This window comes from Bison bison, unplaced genomic scaffold (assembly GCF_000754665.1).
Source record: "Bison bison bison isolate TAMUID 2011002044 unplaced genomic scaffold, Bison_UMD1.0 scf7180017864329, whole genome shotgun sequence".
Classification (NCBI taxonomy): domain Eukaryota; kingdom Metazoa; phylum Chordata; class Mammalia; order Artiodactyla; family Bovidae; genus Bison; species Bison bison.
In genome coordinates this window covers 2,979,924-3,001,495 of record NW_011494901.1, presented here as the reverse complement: position 1 = coordinate 3,001,495, position 21,572 = coordinate 2,979,924, and the positions used below count along the sequence as shown (strand labels likewise).

The 21,572-nt window shown below is 40.1% G+C and overlaps 2 protein-coding genes across 2 annotated transcripts in view; one reads left to right on the top strand and one right to left on the bottom strand.

The window, feature by feature from the left end:
* The window catches only part of ANKRA2 (ankyrin repeat, family A (RFXANK-like), 2), a 10,336-nt gene extending 9,927 nt beyond the window's left edge, over positions 1-409 (bottom strand). The window contains exon 1 of the mRNA XM_010853548.1: positions 89-409. The gene's annotated coding sequence lies outside the window, so the exon portion shown is untranslated. The remainder of the gene's footprint in view (positions 1-88) is intronic.
* Positions 410-678: 269 nt separating this feature from the next.
* Positions 679-19,451, top strand: UTP15 (UTP15, U3 small nucleolar ribonucleoprotein, homolog (S. cerevisiae)). The gene is made up of 13 exons (XM_010853547.1): positions 679-843; positions 5,752-5,915; positions 6,891-6,983; positions 7,074-7,258; positions 8,366-8,544; positions 9,001-9,126; positions 10,534-10,669; positions 12,234-12,318; positions 13,668-13,817; positions 14,545-14,646; positions 16,142-16,275; positions 16,443-16,501; positions 16,962-19,451. Exons 2-13 carry the CDS (start codon positions 5,826-5,828, stop codon positions 17,180-17,182), a joined length of 1,560 nt encoding a protein of 519 aa, XP_010851849.1. The 5' UTR covers positions 679-843; positions 5,752-5,825; the 3' UTR covers positions 17,183-19,451.
* Positions 19,452-21,572: the final 2,121 nt, after the last annotated feature.

Sequence of the window (21,572 nt, the reverse complement as noted above, 5' to 3'; positions counted from 1 at the left end):
GGGTGCTAATAACAGGAACCCCCCGCCCACCCTTCATCCTGGAGTTGCCCTACGAGGAAAGGAAGGCGCTATGAGAATGATGCCTCACAGGCGACAGGTGTCCCGGCGTCCCAGGACAGGAACCCGCTGGAGGGGAGACTGTGGCAGGGAGGGAAGTCTCGTGCTGTCGCCACCCGCCAGCTCTGCCCGAAAAAACTCCCAGCGCGGCTCCGGCACGGCGGGCGGAAACTCTGGCTCAACCGCGGCGGGCCGGCCCCGGCAACAGGGACCGGAGGCTGCCCGGGTCGGGGCGCAGGGCCTGGCAACCACTCTCGACAGTCCACAGCGAGTCGGGCCTCTCCATCTGCGGCCAGAGTCACTGCAGGACCCCAGCCAAGCCCCGGCTTGTTGTGATCGCGACGTCACTTCCGATTTCTGCTTTCGGTTTCCGGCCAAAAAGCGTTCGGCGTCGTTGCAGCCGAGAGGACTTCCAGGTATTTTCCCGCCGCTGTGCTGCGCGATTTTACGATCCCAGTAACTACAGAGATAGCGTCATTTCAGCCATGGTTCTGGGTCTATCGCCTGGCCTTGGCCACGCGCTCTGGCCACGCCTCCTCCTCCACCATAGCCCCGCCCACCGGACCCTCCCCTGCGTCACCCAGGCTGCGTGCGTCTCGGGAGCCTGCGCCCTGACGTCACCTTCGTGCGACCCGACGGGCTCGTCTGTTCGCGGCGTGTTTCAGGGGTTTCTTACAGTATCCACGTGATCTTCTGCATGTTCTCCTGCATAGTCAGGAAGGGGACTGGCGGAGTCCAAGAAATTCTTGACGCTGGAGTCTCGGCGGACCGTCCGGGCTTACGGAGGTAAAGGGGGCTCCCAATGAAGGTACCCCAGACTCACATCAGGCCTTCCTTGCTATCTAGCATGTTTCCCTGGGGCTTCCCGGTCTCCGCGGAGTGGCTAAATTCCTTAAGCAACCTCTCAGGATCCTCGCAATTTACTTTCGACCTAGATTTTCCTCCTCTACGGTCACTCTCCACTTCTACTGTCCACCATTATTAGTCCCTGGAGTAATCCACACCCTTTCAAAGTAGTAGGCAGATTTCCATCTCTGTCTTTGCTTATATGGTTCTCTCAGTTTGCAGTGCCCGCTCTTATTAAGTGGTTAATTGGTTTCAATATTATTCTAAAGGCCCAACTGAAATGCACACTTTTAATGTTTCTGGTAGCCTCCCAGTTAAAGTCTCGTCTGAGCGTTTTGTTTTCTGTATATTACTTATAGCATACTTTTGGTGTTCTGCCTTGTGATGTAGTAGTACCTAGTTTTCATTCAGGCCCGGTTTTTTCAGCCTGTTACCACTCTCTGATTGTTTTCTTCCTGTTCATTTTCACGTCACTTCTTGCATCCGTGCTTTTACACTGTCTTGCTTCCCCTCTCCTGCCTCTGATGCTGTTAGTCACTTTAATCTGGCAAACTACTGTAAAGTACTTCTTTCAAGGCAGTTATGTTCTCCATCGCCTATATAGTTGACTCTCGAACACTGCGGTGAGGCAGCTTTAGTGGCCCTTACCTTCTCGGGAGGGATAACTTACAGTGGACTCTCCGTGTATGGGATTCCTCCACATCCTGGGCTCCACTTGTGCTTTCAACAAGCCGTAATTCTGTAGTACTGTGGTATTTACTGTTGAAAAAAAATCTGCTCTAAGCAGACCCACACAATTCAAAACTGCTGTTCAAGGGTCAGCCGTGCTCTAGTGAGGGGCTAAGGCCCACAGACAGGCTAGATCTGGCCCACTGTCTGTTCTGGGGTCGTCAGTGAGCCACGTATGTTTTTTATAGATGAACATTTGTGATTTGTTTGATGATGGGTATGTGCTAAGTGGCTTCAGTTGTGTCTCACTCTCTGCCGCCCTATGGACCTTGGCTCCCCAGGCTCCTCTGTCCATGGGGATTCTCCAGGCAGGAAGACTGGAGTGGGCTGCCATGCCCTCCTCTAGGGGATCTTCCCGACCCAGGGATCGAACCTGAGTCTCCTGCATCTCCTGAATTGACAGGCAGGTTCTTTACCACTTTGCCACCGGGGAAGCCCTATTTGATGACAGGACACATCATTCAAAGTCCATGTAACTTTCTCCCCCTTCTCCAAAGAGTCTCTTTCATTCATAAACAGAATATCATACTTACAGTTATTTGGGGGTAGCTTGTTAGTAAAAAATTTGGAATTTTTTCTTTCTTGGTATGTAAGTAACTACATAATATCCTCCATTTTGCCTGCTGGCCTACAAAGCCTAAAATATTTATTCTTTGGCCTTTTACAGAAAAACTCTGTGGACTTGTGCTTTATAGCAGTGTTCACACCACTCATGGTTTTAATTTTGTTTCCCATATAACCCAGCACAATGCTTCCTTTTGTTCCTTTCATGAATATTTATTTGAAACTCAAGTGTTAGTCGCTCAGTCACATCTGACTTTTTGTGATTCCATGGACCGTAGCCCACGAGGCTTCTCTGTCCGTGGGATTCTCCAGGCAGGGACGCTGGAGTGGGTATAGTCATTCCCTTCTCCAGGGGATCTTCCCAGCCGAGGAATTGAACCCACATCTCTTGCATTGCAGGCAGATTCTTCACTGTCTGAGCCAGGGAAGCCCCAATCGGGCAGTTGTTTTTAGTCTTCCAGACATAAAATGTTCAGTTTCAGTTCGGCCCCTCAGTCATGTCCGACTCTTTGCCACCCCATGGACTGCAGCATGCCAAGCCCCTGTCTATCAACAACTTCTGGAGCCTGCTCAGACTGATGTCCATCGAGTCAGTGATGCCATCCAACCATCTCATCCTCTGTCATACCCTTCTCCTGCCTTCAATCTTTTGCAGCATCAGGCTCTTTTCCAGTGTGTCAGTTCTTCCCATCAGGTGGCCAAAGTATTGGAGTTTCAGTTTCAGCATCAGTCCTTTCAATGAATATTCAGAACTGATTTCCTTTAGGACTGACTGGTTTGACCTCCTTGCAGTCCAAGGGATTCTCAAGAGTCTTTTCCAACACCACAGTTCAAAAGCATCAATTCTTCGGTGCTCAGCTTTCTTTATGGCCCAGCTCTCACATCCAGACATGACTACTGGAAAAACCATTGCTTTGACTAATGGGGAAAAAGGATCATTATGATGCCATATGTTTATATGAATTGACAGAAATACAGTCAAGTAGATTTATAAAAGACAAGCCTGTAACCTAGCTAAGGAAGTCAGAGGTTTCCTGGAGGATGTAATTCTCAAATATTAAGTGATAAATAAGAGGTAGATAGAAAGAGATCATTCTTGCCAGAGAGGACAGATGAAGACAGATACTGAGACAAGGAAGAGTATGGTGTGTTAAGTGAGTAAAAAGAAGTGAAGCTGGAAAGATAAGCAAGGGCAAGATTACAGAGGGCCTTAATTCTGTTTGAAGGAGCTTGCACCTTCTTTTCTGGGCAGTTTTGGGCTTTGTAGCAAAAGCTAGATTTGCATGGTAGTTCGGTAACTCTGACAGCTATTTGGAAGACAGACAGAGTCAGGGAGACCTTACATTGCACTATTTCAGTAGTTGAGAAGATGTGAATTAGAGCAGTCTAACTAGGTGGTGTGGACATTATGGAGTTTAGATAGATTTGGAAGGTAAAATCAGCAGCTCTTGCTAAATATTATATGTTAGAAGTGAGAAGGAACGACAAGTTAGGACTGATTCAAGATTCCCAGCTGGTGCCAATTACCAGCTGAAATGAAGAGTCTCAGAGTATATGAAGGCACTGACCATGTCTGTTTCACTCAGCATTGTGCCACAGTGCCCAGAACAGTGTGTTACTTTGTAAGTACTTCAGTGAACAGAATAGTTTCCCTTTTTTAAATCATGAATTGCCATGTTTCATCAAAGCCTTTAAAATATGTTGCACCTGTGTATTTTGGTGTTACATTGTTTTCAGACTTTTGAGAATAGATGAGTTGCTCCACTGAATTATTCCCCTGTTGCAAATAAATGGTTCTGGAAAGACATTTCAGCTTAATTACATGTTAGTTAAAAGTTTTAATTAGTTGTTGTATGGCAGAAACCAGCACAACATTGTAAAACATTGAGGTAAAGGTATTGTAAAGATCCTATGGTATGTGAAGAAGTTTATGCAAAGAAACACTCTTCATGTTGTGAAAAGTTATTTTTTAAACCTTAGATTTAATAAAACAAATGTGGAATTATAAAAGCTTTCAGTTCAGTTCAGTCGCTCAGTCATGTCCGACTCTTTGCGACCCCATGAATCGCAGCACGCCAGGCCTCCCCGTCCATTACCATCTCCCGGAGTTCACTCAAATTCACGTCCATCGAGTCAGTGATGCCATCCAGCCATCTCATCTTCTGTCGTCCCCTTCTCCTCCTGCCCCCAATCCCTCCCAGCATCAGAGTCTTTTCCAATGAGTCAACTCGTTGCATGAGGTGGCCAAAGTACTGGAGTTTCAGCTTTAGCATCAGTCCTTCCAAAGAGCACCCAGGGCTGATCTCCTTTAGAATGGACTGGTTGGATCTCCTTGCAGTCCAAGGGACTCTCAAGAGTCTTCTCCAGCACCACAGTTCAAAAGCATCAATTCTTCGGTGCTCAGCTTTCTTCACAGTCCAGCTCTCGCGTCCATACATGACCGCTGGAAAAACCATAGCCTTGACTAGACGGACCTTTTTTCGCAAAGTAGTGTCTCTGCTTTTGAATACGCTATCTAGGTTGGTCATAACTTTCCTTCCAAGGAGTAAGCGTCTCTATTTCCCAGGCAGTGATGGGACCAGATGCCATGATCTTCGTTTTCTGAATGTTGAGCTTTAAGCCAACTTTTTCACTCTCCTCTTCGCTTTCATCAAGAGGCTTTTTAGTTCCTCTTTACTTTCTGCCATAAGGGTGGTGTCATCTGCATATCTGAGGTTATTGATATTTCTTCCTAGAATTTCATTTCAGAATTGTTTTATTCGTGTTTTCTTTCTTAAGTTTAAGCCTTTTAAAATCAACTAACTTAATTTTAATCTTCTACATCAGAAGCTTTTAAATTTAATTTTATTCGTCTACATTAAAATATCAGCTCTGCTTTCTTCTTGGCAGTTTTAGGCTTTCAGGAAGTCAGGTCCCTAGTGAAGTGAAGTCGCTCAGTCGTGTCCAACTCTTTGTGACCCAATGGACTGTAGCCTACCAGGCTTCTCCATCCATGGGATTTTCTAGGCAAGAGTACTGGAGTGGGGTGCCATTTCCTTCTCCATGGGATCTTTCTGAACCAGGAATCGAACCCGGGTCTCCTGCATTGTGGGCAGACGCTTTACCCTCTGAGCCATCAGGGAAGCCCCAGGTCCTTAGACTGTTTTTATAGATTAAATGTTGTTTTAAGTTTAATTTTAGGAAGCATTTGTATTTGCAGTTTCATGTTAATATTTTCTGTTGTTAATAAATGAATGTTCCAAGCCAGTGTGTTTCGCTCTGCTTTGGCAACTGGATGGCTGAGCCAGATTTATTCCCAAGTGTTGTAAATTGGTCAGTTAGGTGCGGGAACATTTGTGTGTAGTCTCTGCGTATAACTGAGCAGATAGTACACTATGGTAGCCCTGTTTTCTTCTTGTTTCCTTTAGATTGTCTCTTCTGTATTAAGGTTAAATGGTTATGATCACTGATCTATGAGCTACCGCACAACCTTTGGAAAAGACACAGAGTAAGAATCATAACTATATGTAGGTTTATGAATAGTAGTAATGTGTATATAAAATATTTTTTTTTCAGACATAAGACAGTCACTTTAATTACACCAGTTTCAAACTAGTTACCCTTGGATAACAGTGCAATTATATGAAAGTATGGCTGGTTATAAGCCTGTATCAATCCAGACATATCCTGTACTTGGTGAAAAAATCACCCAAGATACACTGTACTGGAACAACTATAAGGTAAGTGTAGACAAAATTAAGGGGGTGCTGTTTTGCATTTAATGCCAATTTCTCCAGCATTTGTAAGACTTTGGATATGCTAGTAAAGAGTTAATAACTAAAAATAATCTGTCAGCAGCTTATAGTTTGGGTAGAAAATTGGATGTCTGATTTTTTTTTCTTGGAATTATATAAAAATCCATATTCCTTAATCAGTTTAATAATACAGGTATCTAACAGACAATAGATGATTAATCAATGCAAGTGAATTAAATTTTAGAACTTGAATCTCATATGAAAGGTTTTAAAAAAACTTTTTTTCTTAATCTCAGGAGGAAGAGATGTAAAATGAATTCTTTGCTGTCTGAAAAGGCTAATTAAATGATTTTTCTTTATAAAAAAGATGATTGACTTAATAGAAAAATGGAAAGATGTTCGGATTGGAAAGTTTATAGGAAAGGAAATTTAAGTAGCCAATAAATATATTAAAAGAGCTCCAACTTCACTCATAATTGAATAAGTGCAAATTAAAACAATAATTAGATAATTATTGAGTAATAATTTAGATACCTTTTCATGTATAATGTTGGCGCAAATGAAAAATTTTGATCATCATTTCTGCTTGAGGTAGGGAAAATTGGTGCAAACTTTTCAGAGGGCAATTCTGGCATTATCTCTTACGATAAAAATAACTTGTGGTCTTGTAAATTACACAGCTTGGAACTTCACCAGTGAATATACTCTCCAAAATTTGTGTATGTTATCCTTATGTGTAAAGATGCTCATTGAAGTATTATTTATAATATTAGAAATCTCAGAAAAACCTGTTTGTTAGTAGTGGACTGGTAAAGTAAGTTATGATATATCTTATAATGGATGGTAAAGCTATTGCTCACATGAAAAGTTAGCTAAGATATGTTAGTGAAAAAAAGGCAGGGTACAAAGTAGCCTGCATGGTTGTAACTGTGTTAATACTCTCTATTATTTTTCATTAAGACACCTGTTCAGATCAAGGAGTTTGGTGCAGTGTCAAAAGTGGACTTTTCTCCCCAGCCTCCGTATAACTATGCAGTCACAGCTTCTTCAAGGGTAAATATAATATTTTTCTTTCACGTAGTTTATATTTACTGCTGTTCTTGAGCCATCTAGTAAAATGCTGTGTTTTTTATCTTGTTGTAGATTCACATTTATGGCCGATACTCCCAAGAACCTATAAAAACCTTTTCCCGATTTAAAGACACAGCATACTGTGCTACTTTTCGACAGGATGGTAGACTCCTTGTGGCTGGCAGTGAAGATGGTGGGGTTCAGCTTTTTGATATAAGCGGGAGGGCTCCCCTCAGGCAGTTTGAAGGCCATACTAAGTAAGAGACAGTTGTTTTGTTTTATTTTTTTATTGAAGTATAATTAGCATACATTCTGTTACTTTCAGGTGTACAGTATTTGTGTATATTGTGTAATGATTGTCACAATAAACCGGTTAATATCTGTCACCATACAGTTACAGATAGTTGTCTTTCTGTACATTTGTTGTAAGTTCTGTTGGTTTTACAGGCTTTGAAAGAAAGAGTTCTGTGACGATTATGTACCATTATTGACTTTATTTCCTGATTGTTCTAAGACAGCGTGCATAACTTGGTTCAGTCCTATGGTCCATTTTGATGGGGCTCATGAATTCCCTAGAATTTTTTGCAACATTTTAGGAAATGTGAGTTTCTCTATGTAGACGTCCTATAGCTTTCGTTAACTTCTCAGTGAGTTTTGTGACCCCATTGAGGTTCTAAAGGCAACCTCACAACTGTTATGGAGAACTCAAGAGGCCTGGATTTAATATAAACAAATAGAGTTTGTTTTTTTGAAATCAAGTTGGAAGGTGGGATTTTTTTTTTACTTGTATTTGGTATTTGGCTTCTTAAAAATTAAACAGCCAAAGGCAGTTTTATAACTTTGTTTCAGGATTACCAATGTCATTGCTGAAATTTACTGTTGATTTTAAGTCTCAAAAAGTGTTTTTTATAGTATATTATCAGGATAGTCTTAGTTCATCAGTGAAATGTTTTAAATATAGTAGATTCATGGAACATGATTCTGCTTAGTGGCAAGTCTCCTTAGAATTTTTAAAAATCTACCCATTTTTAAATTTTTTAAATTAAAATAACTTTGTGCCAACATTTAGAACATTTAACTTTCCACTGAGCAGCAAAGTAGAAATGTTAACATATCAGAAAATATAATTTTAAGGCCATTGTTCAGTATTTTTATTAACTTCATAGTACCAGGGATATATACATTTTAAATTGGCTTGAGGATAAACATCTGTTTAAAGATTTTTAAGATTTTATTTTTCTCTCCTGATTTCTCTCTACAATTACTTACTGAAAATGAGCTGCTTTTCTTGTTATTTAGGATGTTAGATGATACCAGAAATAATTTTTTCTTGTTTTTTGATATATTGATTCTTGATTTTTCAGAGCAGTTCATTCAGTAGATTTTACAGCTGACAAATATCATGTGGTTTCTGGGGCTGATGATTATACAGTTAAATTATGGGATATTCCAAACTCCAAAGAAATTCTGACATTCAAAGAACATTCTGATTATGTGAGGTGTGGATGTGCTAGCAAACTGAACACAGATCTCTTTGTCACAGGTTAGTGAAATCTTTTTCTTCCCTCTTGAAGTTGTTAAGTTTATTGATATACTTGGATGTTGCTTTGGGATTCTTTTTCAAAGAAATATGTATGTGTTTATCCTGTTGTTTTCTTTTCTTTTTCTTCTGTGGGGGATTGTTCTTAATTGTCCTCCACATGTGATTTGAAACATCGTGCTCTGGTTTTCAGAGCTCCCCCAGTAGTCAGGAAGCAGAGGTGATGCAGTCCAGTCATCATGGGTGTCTGTGTCAGACTCCCAGATGACTCAGTCGTCTGAAGGCAGGAGTAGTTTAAGGTTCCCTGTAGGTTAGTGTTTCAGAAACAGACAGTGGTAACACAGGGTTTAGAAGTACTGTATCTTGAGTATACATATGTCTTTTTAAAATTTCATCTAAGCCTTTCCTCCTGGTAAAGTTTTGTTTGAATATGCACACACACACACATTTTTGTTTTAGGGTCATATGATCATACTGTGAAGATGTTTGATGCACGAACAAACCAGAGTGTTATCTCTGTTGAGCATGGACAGCCAGTGGAGAGTGTCCTGCTTTTTCCCTCTGGAGGACTTCTGGTATCAGCAGGTATTTCTTTTAAAAATTGTTTCACCAGTATTGTTTGTCTTGAGTCAGGTATTTCTTTGTCAGTGTGCACTTGAATCGCACATTTAGTTTTTTGCTTAGACAGTTGACAAGTGGGATAGGTGAGCAGTTTTTATTTACTGAGTACCTACTGTGAGCCAGGCACTGTGCTTTTATTCTCTCCAGTCCCCTAGATGTGCTTAAAAGATAGTTTTCTCTGTTTTACAAAATAAAGACAAAGTTTTAAGTAATTTGTCCAAGAAAAAGTGGTAAGTAGCAAATCGGCAATCTCAGAATTTGAGAGCCTGTGTTGTGTACTTACCCAGAAATCCAGGTCGGACTCCTGCTGTTGTTCCTACATACGAGATCTGTAGCTGCTTTTGAAAACACAAGTTCTTTCAGATCTAGAATTAGGCTTCTCTCTTTTTATGTGACTCTTGATTGAAATGGCCTTACTCAGCAAAGAGCTGATAGTGCTGGAGGAGGAGATAACGTGGACTCAGAGTGGCCTCAGTGTATTTTTCGTCAAGTTGAAAGTGAGGTATTTTTTTCATTATTGTTCATAGTGCATTTTCAGATTTATAATGGAAGTAGTAAATTGGCTTTTTTCATTTGTTAAGTCAAAATTCTGTGTGTTGGCATTAGAAGAATACATAGGTAGTGTATAGCTTTGCTTTGTTTTTTTGCTTAATTCTAAAATCCAAATAGAAGTTATCCCGTTTTATACTCTTTTCCTCATACCTATTTGATTTCAAAATAAGTTGATAACATTGTCAGAGTTTCCATTTTTCTTGCTGTTATTTTGAGAAATGGAAGTACGTACAAGTTGAACAGGGAGAATGGGTGTCTTTATGCCGATCTCCGTCTGTTGCTGATGAACTGTGTGACCTTGGGCCATCCCTCAACCAATATAGATAGATCTTGAAGATGAGAGGTCTATCTGACCACTGGGCGAGGTCAGTGGTTTCAAACTGTGGTCTCTTTCATGAGCTGCTGCCTGTGGGGAGACAGGGACTGAGAATTGGGGTCCAGGCCCTTTTTCACAGTCAGGATGGGTAAGACCTATGTCCCCACCAACCCCAGCTTCCTTGTCCCCTCCCACCCCTAGCTCTCCAGCCTCTTTTTCTGTTTTACCTGCTAGACTTTTGCTTAATACTTATCTGAAAGAAAGATGCCATATTAAAAAATTTCTTTTTAAACCATTGGATTAAATTGCTTTTAAGAATGCTTCCAGTTCTTAGAGTAAAAGTTATAGAGAAGTTTTTCAGTTTTGTTGGGATTCACAGAATTTTTAGGAAACGATATCTTCGTTATTCTTTCCCATTTTTGTACAGAATTCCTTTGAAGAATGATTTTATGGTGCTTTTCAGTTGTTTTCCAAATTAAACTAATGATTATTTCTTTTTATAGGAGGTCGGTATGTTAAAGTCTGGGACATGCTAAAAGGAGGACAGTTGCTAGTGTCTTTGAAAAATCATCATAAAACTGTGACATGTTTATGTCTCAGCAGCTCTGGACAGAGGTTACTCTCTGGCTCACTGGATAGGTTAGCATTTTAATTTTCTTTCTTAATCATTCTTAGTGTGCATATGTTTACTGCTTGAAGAAATGTTATTTCTGCACAACTTGTGATAGCATTAATATGCTGCCAAATGATTTCCCTGAAAAAAATCTGTTGAGTTGAAAATAGTTTTGACCTTTCATTTATACAGAGCAAACTTATTTTCTCCCTTGATGTAATTTTTTGCTTTAATTTATATACTTCAGGAATTTATTGAATCATTTGAATATTCTTTTAAAATAATTGGTTATTCTGTAGTTTTCTTTTAAAATCATTATTGTATATTTTGAAATACTTACGAGTATGTGTATATATATTCTAGCTTATATTCTTTAAAATTTAAAACTTCGTATAAAAATTTCTGTGTGTTGTCTGGAAATTACATATTTCTAAATATTACTATATTCAGTAAGCATTAGTGTTTCACCAGTTAATGTTCTAGAACAGTGCTGTACAACAGAAACACAGTCTGAGTTACATACGTAATTTTCAGTTTTGCCAGCCATGTTTAAAAGGTAAAATTAATAATATATTTACTCTAAAATATTATTTTAGTATGTAATCAGCATAAAATTTTTAATGATAGACCGGAAACAAGTTCAGCCTCATATACATGCCCAATGATACTTTATGATTTAAGTGAAATATAGTTGTATTTAATAGAAAAACATTTTTATACTGCCTCAATTTTAAAATTAAGTAAAATAAATTCACTTCTTTTTCACTGCCCACATTTTAAGTGCTCATGAGCCATATGTGGCTAGAGCGATGACCCAGTTCTAGAGTTTACTTTCATTTATCTGTTGTTGCTCCTTTTGTTTCCATATTTCTTTTTTCACTGTTATGTAAAGCCTTGGTTTTTCATCATATTTATTAAGAAGTATACATATTTTAAAAGCTAGAAAATACTTCTGATACAGAGGAACTTACCATGTAAATATAAAGCAAATTCCCTGCAGTGGTATTAGTAGACAGTTTGGGACTTGATTTTTAGATGTGTCCCTTCAAAAGCTCCTGGTAAGTTAGCTCTGTTCATAGTAGTTCTCAACCCAGAGTGCCTTTTGTCCCTCAGGGGCTGTTCGCACTCTCTGTGGACATTTTCAGTTGTTGTCACAACCTGGGGGTAGAGTGTTCTTGGTATGTAGGGAGAAGAGGTCACAAATGCCACTGAAGATCCTGCAGTACACAGGACAGCCACCATTACAAAGAATTATCCGGCCCACAGTGTCAGTAACGATGAGTGAAGCTGAGAAACCCTGCTCTTTGACGTCAGTGGACTTTGATGCTGTTTCTTTAGTTTCGAGTTTCATCTTCAGGAGACAGTGGTCTATCCTTCTGGTGGCTGGTTGAAGTGTTTATGCAAACAATAAAAAAGAGTTTGTTTTTAAAAGAGATTCAGTGATAAATTACTTTGTAACTAATGTTACTAATCATTTTTCTTCATTGTTGTATGTTTTAATATTCATATATTGAATTTTTAAAAACTAACTTTTTATACTCATTTCTAAGATGCTTTGTGACAAAGCTCTTTTTTTTCTTTTTTTGTTAGGAAGGTGAAAGTATACAGCACAACTTCCTACAAAGTAGTCCACAGTTTTGATTATACAGCTTCAATTTTGAGTCTTGCACTTGCAGTAAGTACTTTTAGCTTTTTTTTTTTTTAAACTTTGACTAACCTTGCCTGTTAAATGAAACTAACGTGAAGTATTAAGGTTTATCTTCGCATTTGAATAAGTATTAGTTTCTTCTTATCACATTAGATAATTGGGTTAAGACAATGGCTGGAATATATGAGTTGTCTTAATAACTAAGCATGAATTCAGATTTAGGTCCTACTCATTGCACAACTCAAACTAACTGTAGTGTTGTATAGGCATTGTTAACACTAAGGGCAGGACCTGGAAAGTAGATAAATCTCTCTTCAGCACATTTAACGCAAGGGTTAAATACTCCAAAAAGTCAGGTTGGCTCTCTAAGCCAAAAAACAAAAGGGCGGGCAGGGGGTGGGGGAGACAAAGGGGCAACAAAATGGAATGTCTCCTTTTCTTTGTTAACTGCTCTTTCTGGGGTGTTTAGTGTCCAGTTTCATGAGCTATTGAGGAGGAGGAATAGGTTTGAACACCTTATATAGAAATCTGAACTGGGAGTGGAAAAGAAGTTATGCAACGTTTTCTTGACAAGATGTTGGAAAGTCGTGCCGCCTCTGGGGCTCCCTGGTGGCGCTGGTGGGAAAGAATACGCCTGCTAGCGCAGGAGACGCAGGAGACGCGGGTTCACCCCCTGGGTCGGGAAGGTCCCCTGGAGGAGGGCATGGCAGCCCACTCCAGTTTTCTTGCCAGGAGGATCCTGTGGACAGAGGAACCTGGTGGGCTATAGTCCAAAGGGTCACAAAAGAGTTGGACATGACTAAAGCAATTAGCATGGGTCCACACACGCATGCTACCACATCAGTCTTTTTCTAGGAGGAGAGTATGGGGAGAAATTATTTTGGAAATATTTCCCAAGATGTTATTAACTGTGTATTATTATACCAACTGGCAGTGATAATTTCCAAGTATAATTAAAAATGAAAATTTCTCAGCGGTGTCTGACTCTTTGCCACCCCAGGCCAGATTACTGCAGTGGTAGCCTTTCCCTTCTCCAGGGGATCTTCCCGACCCAGGGATAGAACCCAGGTCTCCCTCATTGCAGGTGGATTCTTAACCAGCTGAGCCACAAAGGGAAGCCCGAGAATACTGGAGTGGGTAGCCTATCCGTTCTCCAGCAGATCCTGTCAAACAGTAGTATCTTAGAGGAATAAAAATGATTTTACTTTAACTTTTCACATAGGTCAGTCACTGTTAGGCAGAGAATCAGTATCCTAATGGAGCTCTTGATGAAAGTATGGACAAGTAGCAAGCACATTATAAATGGTATTTGGAAGAAAAAGCAAGGTGAATTATGAGTTCCTAATACACTAACTTACTTTTCTAATTGCTCTTAGCATGAAGATGAGACAATAGTTGTAGGAATGACCAATGGAATACTGAGTGTTAAACATCGGAAATCTGAAGCAAAGAAGGATTCGGTGCCCAGGAGAAGAAGGCCTGCATATCGAACTTTTATTAAGGGAAAAAATTATATGAAACAACAGGTATTTGTATATTTCATATATATTTTTTACAGATGAAAGTTGTTAGAATAGCCAGCTTCATCCCTGCACATTACTGAAAAAGTGTAGTTCACCTGGCAGTTAGCTTCATTTTTTAACTTGATTTTACTTTTCTCTACTTCATATTCATCTCCAGATTGCTAGATTGGGGACATTAAATTAATAAGTAATGGGGATGTAACTGTCCAGTTTTCCCAAAACCATTTGTTGAAGAAACTGTCTAATGATACTTCTTAATGCCCTGAATCTTGGCAACATTACTATGCTCAGAACAGTGTCTTTCACACACTGTCTGGTTTGATCTTCTAAATAACCCTGAAAAAGAGTAGAGCCAATAATATCTCCATTTGCCATCTGAGAAGATGGAGATTCAAAGAAGTTCTGATTGATCCAGGATTTCTCTACTGGTACTAGGTGGTTGCTCAGATTCTTGTTTTCTCTTTCTACTCAGTCACTGCTTGCTATGTAAAGAGAGTTGCAGTGAGCAGTGTCTGCCCAGGATGGAGATGTTGTGTGTGGATCCCAAGTTAAAATCACAGGACACTAAGAACATGGTGATGTGGCAGATTGTACCGTTTTCATTTGATTGACTTCATGGGCTTATAACCCTTCTTTATGATAGACTTCGAGGACACTGTGGAACTATGATTATTTCGAATGAAACTATTTGGATATTGATTTTTCTTTGTAAATTTGCTTTTCAATGCAGGATGACATTTTGATCAACAGACCATCAAAGAAACATCTAGAATTGTATGACAGGGATCTGAAAAACTTCCGGATCTCTAAGGCACTTGACAGAGTCCTTGAGGTGAGTGAGTAACGTGTGTGTGATTTTTCTTTTTGTAAAAACGTTTTTTTAGAGCAGTTTTAGGTTCAGAGCATGATTGAAGGGAAGGTACAGAGCTTTCCCATCTGCCATCTGCCCCGCACATGCAGAGCCTGCGGGGTGCATTTGTTGGAACTGATGAACCCACAGGACATTATTTTTAACTTTTATAATTATTTTAGCTGCACTGGGTCTTCGTTGCTATGTAGGGTTTCTTTAGTTGTGACAAGTGAGGTCTTCTCTCTAGTTACGGTTCACGGGAGTCTCCTGGTGGCTTCTTTTGTTACGGAGCATGGACTCTAGCCTTGATGTACTTTTGTCTGCAACCAGTTGGACCACTTCGTGGCAAATAGGTGGGGAAACAATGGAAACAGTGACAGACTTTATTTTCTTGGGGTCCAAAATCACTGCAGATGGTGATTGCAACCATGAAATGAAAAAGACACTTGCTTCTTGGAAGAAAAGCTATGACCAACCTAGACAGCATATTAAAAAGCAGAGACATTACTTTGCAGACAAAGGTCCATCTAGTCAAAGCTATGGTTTTTCCAGTAGTCATGTATGGATATGAGAGTTGGACTATAAAGAAAGCTGAGCACCAAAGAACTGATGCTTTTGAATTGTGGTGTTGGAGAAGACTCTTGAGGGTCCCTTGGACTGCAAGGAGATCCAACCAGTCAGTCCTAAAGGAAATCAGTCCTGAATATTCACTGGAAGGACTGATGCTGAAGTTGAAACTCTCCAATCCTTTGGCCACCTGATGCGAAGAACTAAGTCATTTAAAAAAACCCTGATGCTGGGAAAGATTGAAGGCGGGAGGAGAAGGGGATGACAGAGGATGAGATGGTTGGATGGCATCACATATTCAATGGACATGAGTCTGAGCAAGCTCCTGGAGTTGGTGATGGACAGGGAAGCCTAGTGTGCTACAGTCCGTGGGGTTGCAAAAAGTTGGACACAACTGAGCAACTGCACTGATGAACTCGAAAGTGCCGGGCTTCAGTAGTTGCAGCGCATGGGCTTAGTTGCCCTGTGGCATGTGAGATCATCCCAGACCAGGGATTGAATACGGCTTTCCTGCACTGGCAGGCAAATTCTTAGCCACTGGGCCACCAGGGAATTCTGGAGCTCAAAGAATTTTTTTTTTTATTTTAAACTTTTTATGTTGTATTGGGGTATAGCCAGTTAACAGTGTTGTGATAGTTTCAGGTAGACAGTGAAGGGACTTGACTGTTCATGTATTCATTCAGCTGTAAATGTATCTATTCAGCTATAAATGTATCCATTGTTTCCCAAGCTCCCCTCCCATCCAGGCTGCCCTATAACATTGAGTTTATTTTTAAAAGAATTATTTTGTTTCTTGCCATGACTCAAAACTGGGAAGGAAAAAAACCTGTTTAAATTTGATAATTATTAGTGAGTACTAAGACTGATTCTTTTCTTGTGCTGCTCATGTTGACTCTGAAAAATTTTCTAGCCTACTTGTACAATAAAGACACCTGAGGTTACAGTTTCCATCATAAAGGAGCTAAATCGAAGAGGAGTCCTTGCAAATGCCCTTGCAGGTCGAGATGAAAAGGAAATCAGTCGTGTTCTTAATTTTTTGATAAGGTATGTTTTCTGTCTCTGAAATGCATGTATTTTGCATCTGAAATTTTATCTCCAAATTTACTTTTAGTTTGAGCTTTGTAGAGAATTGACAGAACAGCTTAGTAAATCTGTTTTAAGGATTTTTTTAAAGTTTGCAGGTTTCAGTAAACAGAATTTTTGCTTTGTAGGAATCTGTCTCAGCCAAGATTTGCCCCTGTTTTGATTAATGCTGCTGAAATAATTATTGGTAAGTAGCTGCTAAAATTCTAGCATGCTTGAAGAAGTAGAGGTGTCAGATAATGAAATCAAATAGATTGAAGTACCTTGTCTTTATCAAGTCTCCAGTAAAGATTTCATGGAGAAAACAATAATAGTAAGTCAGTGCATTTTAAAGTACAGTAAAATGTATACAATGGATTGGCTCTCAATTGCTAGCACTAGGGTTATTATAATTTAAAAAGTTTTTTTCTTTAAATACCTACAATGACCATGACTAATTTTTAATGAGAAAACGAAAAATAAGTCGGAATTAATTATTTCTCTCTGAAATACATATATTCAGATGGATTATTTATGTAAAACATAAATTGTACAAGTACAGATATTTTGGTGTCTTTTATATTTCATATTTTTGTACTTTTTATAAATTCTGCTGTTCATATTTTGTTTAGAAAGATGTTTATAGTTAATGTTTCCTCTCTTTCTAGATATATATCTACCTGTGATTGGTCAATCACCTGTAGTTGATAAAAAGTTTTTGATACTTCAAGGACTTGTAGAAAAAGAGATTGATTACCAGCGAGAACTATTGGAAACCTTGGGCATGATGGATATGCTTTTTGCTACCATGACAAGGAAAGAAAGCACTTCTGTGTTGCAGCATAATACATCTGATGGATTTCTAGAGAACAATAAGATTGAATCATAGTGTCTGCTTAACAGGAAACATAAGAACTCCTAACATGGAATAGATTTGATGCTATTAACTATTGGGAAGAGAATCTCTTTGATACATTAAAAAAATCTATTTGCAGAAGCAATTTTATAGAAGATACTGGAATAACTATGCTTGGAAAATAAGAAACTTTTTAAACATGGTTTTCCATGTTCTATTTTGAATTATTTCATGGCATCTTCAGCTGGAAGAGATCTCAGTTTTGGTCATAGTGTATGTCCATCTTGGACAGGTCGACATTAATTTTAATATAGCTGAGTTCTGTTTCAACGTTTGAGTAAACACTCAGAACTCTGGAGAGGGTTTCGACTTAAGAATCCTGCCAGAGGAACAGGGCTTTATTTTTTCCTATCATGGAAAAACAAGAAAACAAATGGCAACAACCAGTAAATTCTCCAGTCAGTGCACTTGGGGTCGCCAGGCTCCAGCTGAACGTGCCCCCTTTCCTTGCTGTCATCATTTGTCCCAAGTCACGAGTTCCACCTCAGCTGGTAATTGGGCTCTATCTGTTCCTGGTGTGGCAGCTTAGTGGCCAACTCCCAAGTGCTTGACACGAGTTTGACATGTAGTCAGAGAGTGTGATGAGGCAGATTTGATAGCTAGAAATTGTGCTCACCAGCCTGTGTTTTCTTTTTCTTCCCGTAATCTTGAATCTTGACTGTGCTGCTCAGGACAGGGCCTGCAGGTAAGCCTTCGGAACCATATTTATCCTCTTGCCCTCAGTATGCAGCCTTTCTACCAGCTTTTCAGCTTGTTTCAGGTCAGGGGAATGATAAAATTTGCCATTTCTCTAGTGACCAATAGCCTTTCAGCCTTTTTATACCTATATTTGGAGCTTATCTTGCCGCTACCTACCTCTGAAAACCGTTTTCTTTGGCCTGTATTTAGGTTATTTTTCCCTCCTCTATTCTTAACATCATTTTGTGTTTCAGAACCCCTTGTATTTTTTATTTTTTTTTTAAGTTCAACATAAATCACATTTTTTATAAAGAGACTCTTATTTTCTTCTTGATTTCCTGGGATGTATCAATTCCTGATGGATAGTCACTGACTATTCATTTCTAGCACACTGATTTTACACTTGGTCCCTTTTCCACCTTCCCCCAGTTCCTGAAGTAGTTAACTATCTGTAAGGAAATATGTCTTAGGCTAGAAGAGTCCTTAATTAAAGTAAGATTTGTAATTGCAGTCTCCTCTTAAATTCACTTCCAGTTCTGTGAATTTATATGTGTATTTTTAAAGCAGAAAGAAGTATTCCCATGTTCTGATAAGGATGTATGCTCAAACAGAGAGTCTGGTTTTCCCTTCATGAATTGATTTAAGCCGTTGTGAAGCCCAGTGGCTTATAAGAAACCAAGAATTTGCTTCCTTGAGTAATTATGAGATTAGTCAAGATCAGAAGCTCTGTCTTTATGTTAAGAAGGGTTAATTTACAAGTTTTTTTTTTAAATTTCATAAATGCACTGATAAGTGGGGTACTAGTAAAGCTGAAAGGTTGAGGTTCTTCCAAAAAAGCTAGTTTTTTGGAAGATGAATTTTTGGCATCCAGAGTTGGTATTCTCATTTATCATTGAATTCACCCTTGAATTCCCCAAGCTTGAGTTCCTCATCCCAGCACTGTGAACTGGCCTGCTTGCTGGGGCCAAAACCACTCATTCCCTTTAACACAACTTCACCAGAGTGCTACCATTTTTTAGATGAGATATGTAATAATAAATTTTCAAAAAGGCTAGGAAACAGTTCTCATAGCCATCAATAGTTCAGTGCTGAGTTCATGAATAGTTTTTAAAGTTTGGGACAAACTGTAGTATTTGCTACTTGAAGTACTATTTGTAATTGGCATATTACAATGTAACATTGGCCTTCATTTCCAACTTAAAATGCCTAAAAATGCCTAACAGGTTTTTAGATTTGTGAATTTTAGTTGAAGTGTATTTTTAAGATGTTACTAAACCTGCAGAAATATTGAAGTATTTCAGAGAACTTATTCACTGTACATTTAATTTATTTTATTTATAAAAGTTACAAACTGTGGAAAGTTTTGCTTGTTGGGTCAAATGCTTGTTGCTTCAAATGCTCGTTGATTTGAAGTGCTATTTACAAGAAAATCAAATACCTTCAATGTATAAATGCTACTAAGTTGTTTAAAGGACTCTGGAGTATAAGTTTGTTTAAAGAAATTTGGTCTGTTCAACTTGAATCAGCTCTATCAAACATTAATTAAAAGCCTCATTTAAAATGATTGTTAAAATATAGTAATTTTCTGAAGGGAATGACCGTGAATGCTCGTGGGGATAATTCCTTTGTAGAGAAGGGGAAACTGATGATTATGGGAGAGGCGTGCCGGTGGCTGGATCAGTATCCCTGGGAGGAGGTAGGGGTCTGCGTGCCCAAAGGTTGGCTTAGACAGTGTATGAATAGTTTGGGCATTGCTCGGGAAGGAAGCCAGAGATGTGACACAGATGCAGTTAAGTGTGTAGTAGTGACGATGGTGGTTTGTAGAAGTTCTTTACTGAGTTCCTTTATTGAAAAAAACAAGCAAGTGAAACAGCCTGGAGAAATTGGAGATCAGACATGTTGATCATTTGAAAAGAGAACACGGAGTAGGTATGAGAGAGGCCAAGAGCTCATACTTTGGAGCCTGTCTGCTGAGTTTGAACCTTGGCTCAGCCACTCGCTGGCGGTGTGACTGTGTAACTTCGGGCAAGTTATTTTACCACTTTCTATTTCATTTTCCTCATCTGTTAATTAGGCACAGCCACAGAGAGTGGCTGTGAGAATTAAGGGAGTTAATGCCTATAAAAGTACCTAGACTATTTCTGTTGTTTGCTGTGGTTACTGTCGGGGGAATGAAAGTGCTAGAGAGGGAAGCAGCATTACCAGCAGAGCTCAGGCCCACGTGTGAAGAAGTGTTACAGGAGCAAGACCAGTCAGCATGACTGTGCTGTTCTCTAGTCATGTTTGGCTCTGAGGATGCAGATGTCGGGTAGGCTGAGGTGTGGACTTAATCAACAGCAGAGGTTTCATCAGTGAGTGCAGAGTAATTAAGAAAGGGACAAGGACATTGCTGAGACATGAAATGCATAATGCACCATGGAATCAAAGCTGGGTAAGTAAGGCAATGAGATCATGAGGGACTGAGAATGACCGGGTTGACGGACTGTTGGTATGTGTGGAGTTGAGGAGTTACAGTTTGGGTATTAAAGGTAGTGAGCTGGAGACATGAAATGTGCTGGTGAACAAGCCAAGATGATGACTGAATGAAGCCAAGAGTAACGTCGGAGAGAGTGACAGCAAGCGAGGAGCAACAGTGTTGAAAATTCTATGGGGAAGACTTCCCTGGTGGTCCAGTGGTTGGAAATCCTGCCAGTGCAGGGGACATAAGCCTGTGTACCGCAACTACTGAAGCCCGCGCACCCTGGGGCTCTGCAACAAGAGAAGCCATCGCAACGAGGAGTCGTCCCCGCCCGCCCCTGCTCGCCACAACTTGAGAAAGCCCATGTGCAGCCATGAAGACCCAGTGCGGCCAAAAATAATAATTTTTTTTTTAAAGAATCAATACAGAGTGGCCCTTATTGATGAACAATAAAGTGGAGTATTACATATGTAGTCAAATGACGTTAAAATTTAAGGAGAGGTTTTCTTGGGAAGGAATGGGGCAGAGTGGTCCAGAAGCATTGAGGCTCACCTGCCCTACCTGTTAGGACAGCTGTTTGAGGGGTGTGGGGACAACATTAGCAGCACTCCGGAGGACCGCAGAGGAAGCTGGCTAGCAGGGACACAGGAAGCAGGTCCCCCCTGCCTCCTGCTTTCCAAATCTTGTGTGAATATATCTGATTGCTGCTGCTGCTGCTGCTAAGTCACTTCAGTCGCGTCCGACTCTGTGCGACCCCATAGACGGCAGCCCACCAGGCTCCCCCGTCCCTGGGATTCTCCAGGCAAGAACACTGGAGTGGGTTGCCATTTCCTTCTCCAATGCATGAACGTGAAGAGTGAAAGTGAAGTTGCTCAGTCGTGTCCAACCCTCAGCGACCCCATGGACTGCAGACTTCCAGGCTCCTCCGTCCATGGGATTTTCCAAGCAAGAGTACTGGAGTGGGGTGCCATTGCCTTCTCCAAATATAAGGGCATACATAGCCTCAAAACAGTCTACACATCTGGGCTTCCCTGTTGGCTCAGATGGTAAAGAATCTATCTTCGATGCAAGTGACCTGGGCTCGATCCCTGAGTCAGGAAGACCCCCTGGAGAAGGGAATGACAACCCACTCCAGTATTCTTACCTGGAGAATCCCATGGACAGAAGAACCTGGTGGGCTATAGTAAATGGGTGACAGAGAGTCGGACACGATTGAGTAACACACAC

Coding starts and splice junctions, on each gene's coding strand:
- UTP15 (XM_010853547.1), top strand. CDS start 5,826: ATGGCTGGTTATAAGCCTGTATCAATCCAGACATATCCTGTACTTGGT. Junction 7,259..8,365: donor CAGTTTGAAGGCCATACTAA/GTAAGAGACAGT, acceptor TTGATTTTTCAG/AGCAGTTCATTCAGTAGATT. Junction 13,818..14,544: donor AAAATTATATGAAACAACAG/GTATTTGTATAT, acceptor TTTTCAATGCAG/GATGACATTTTGATCAACAG.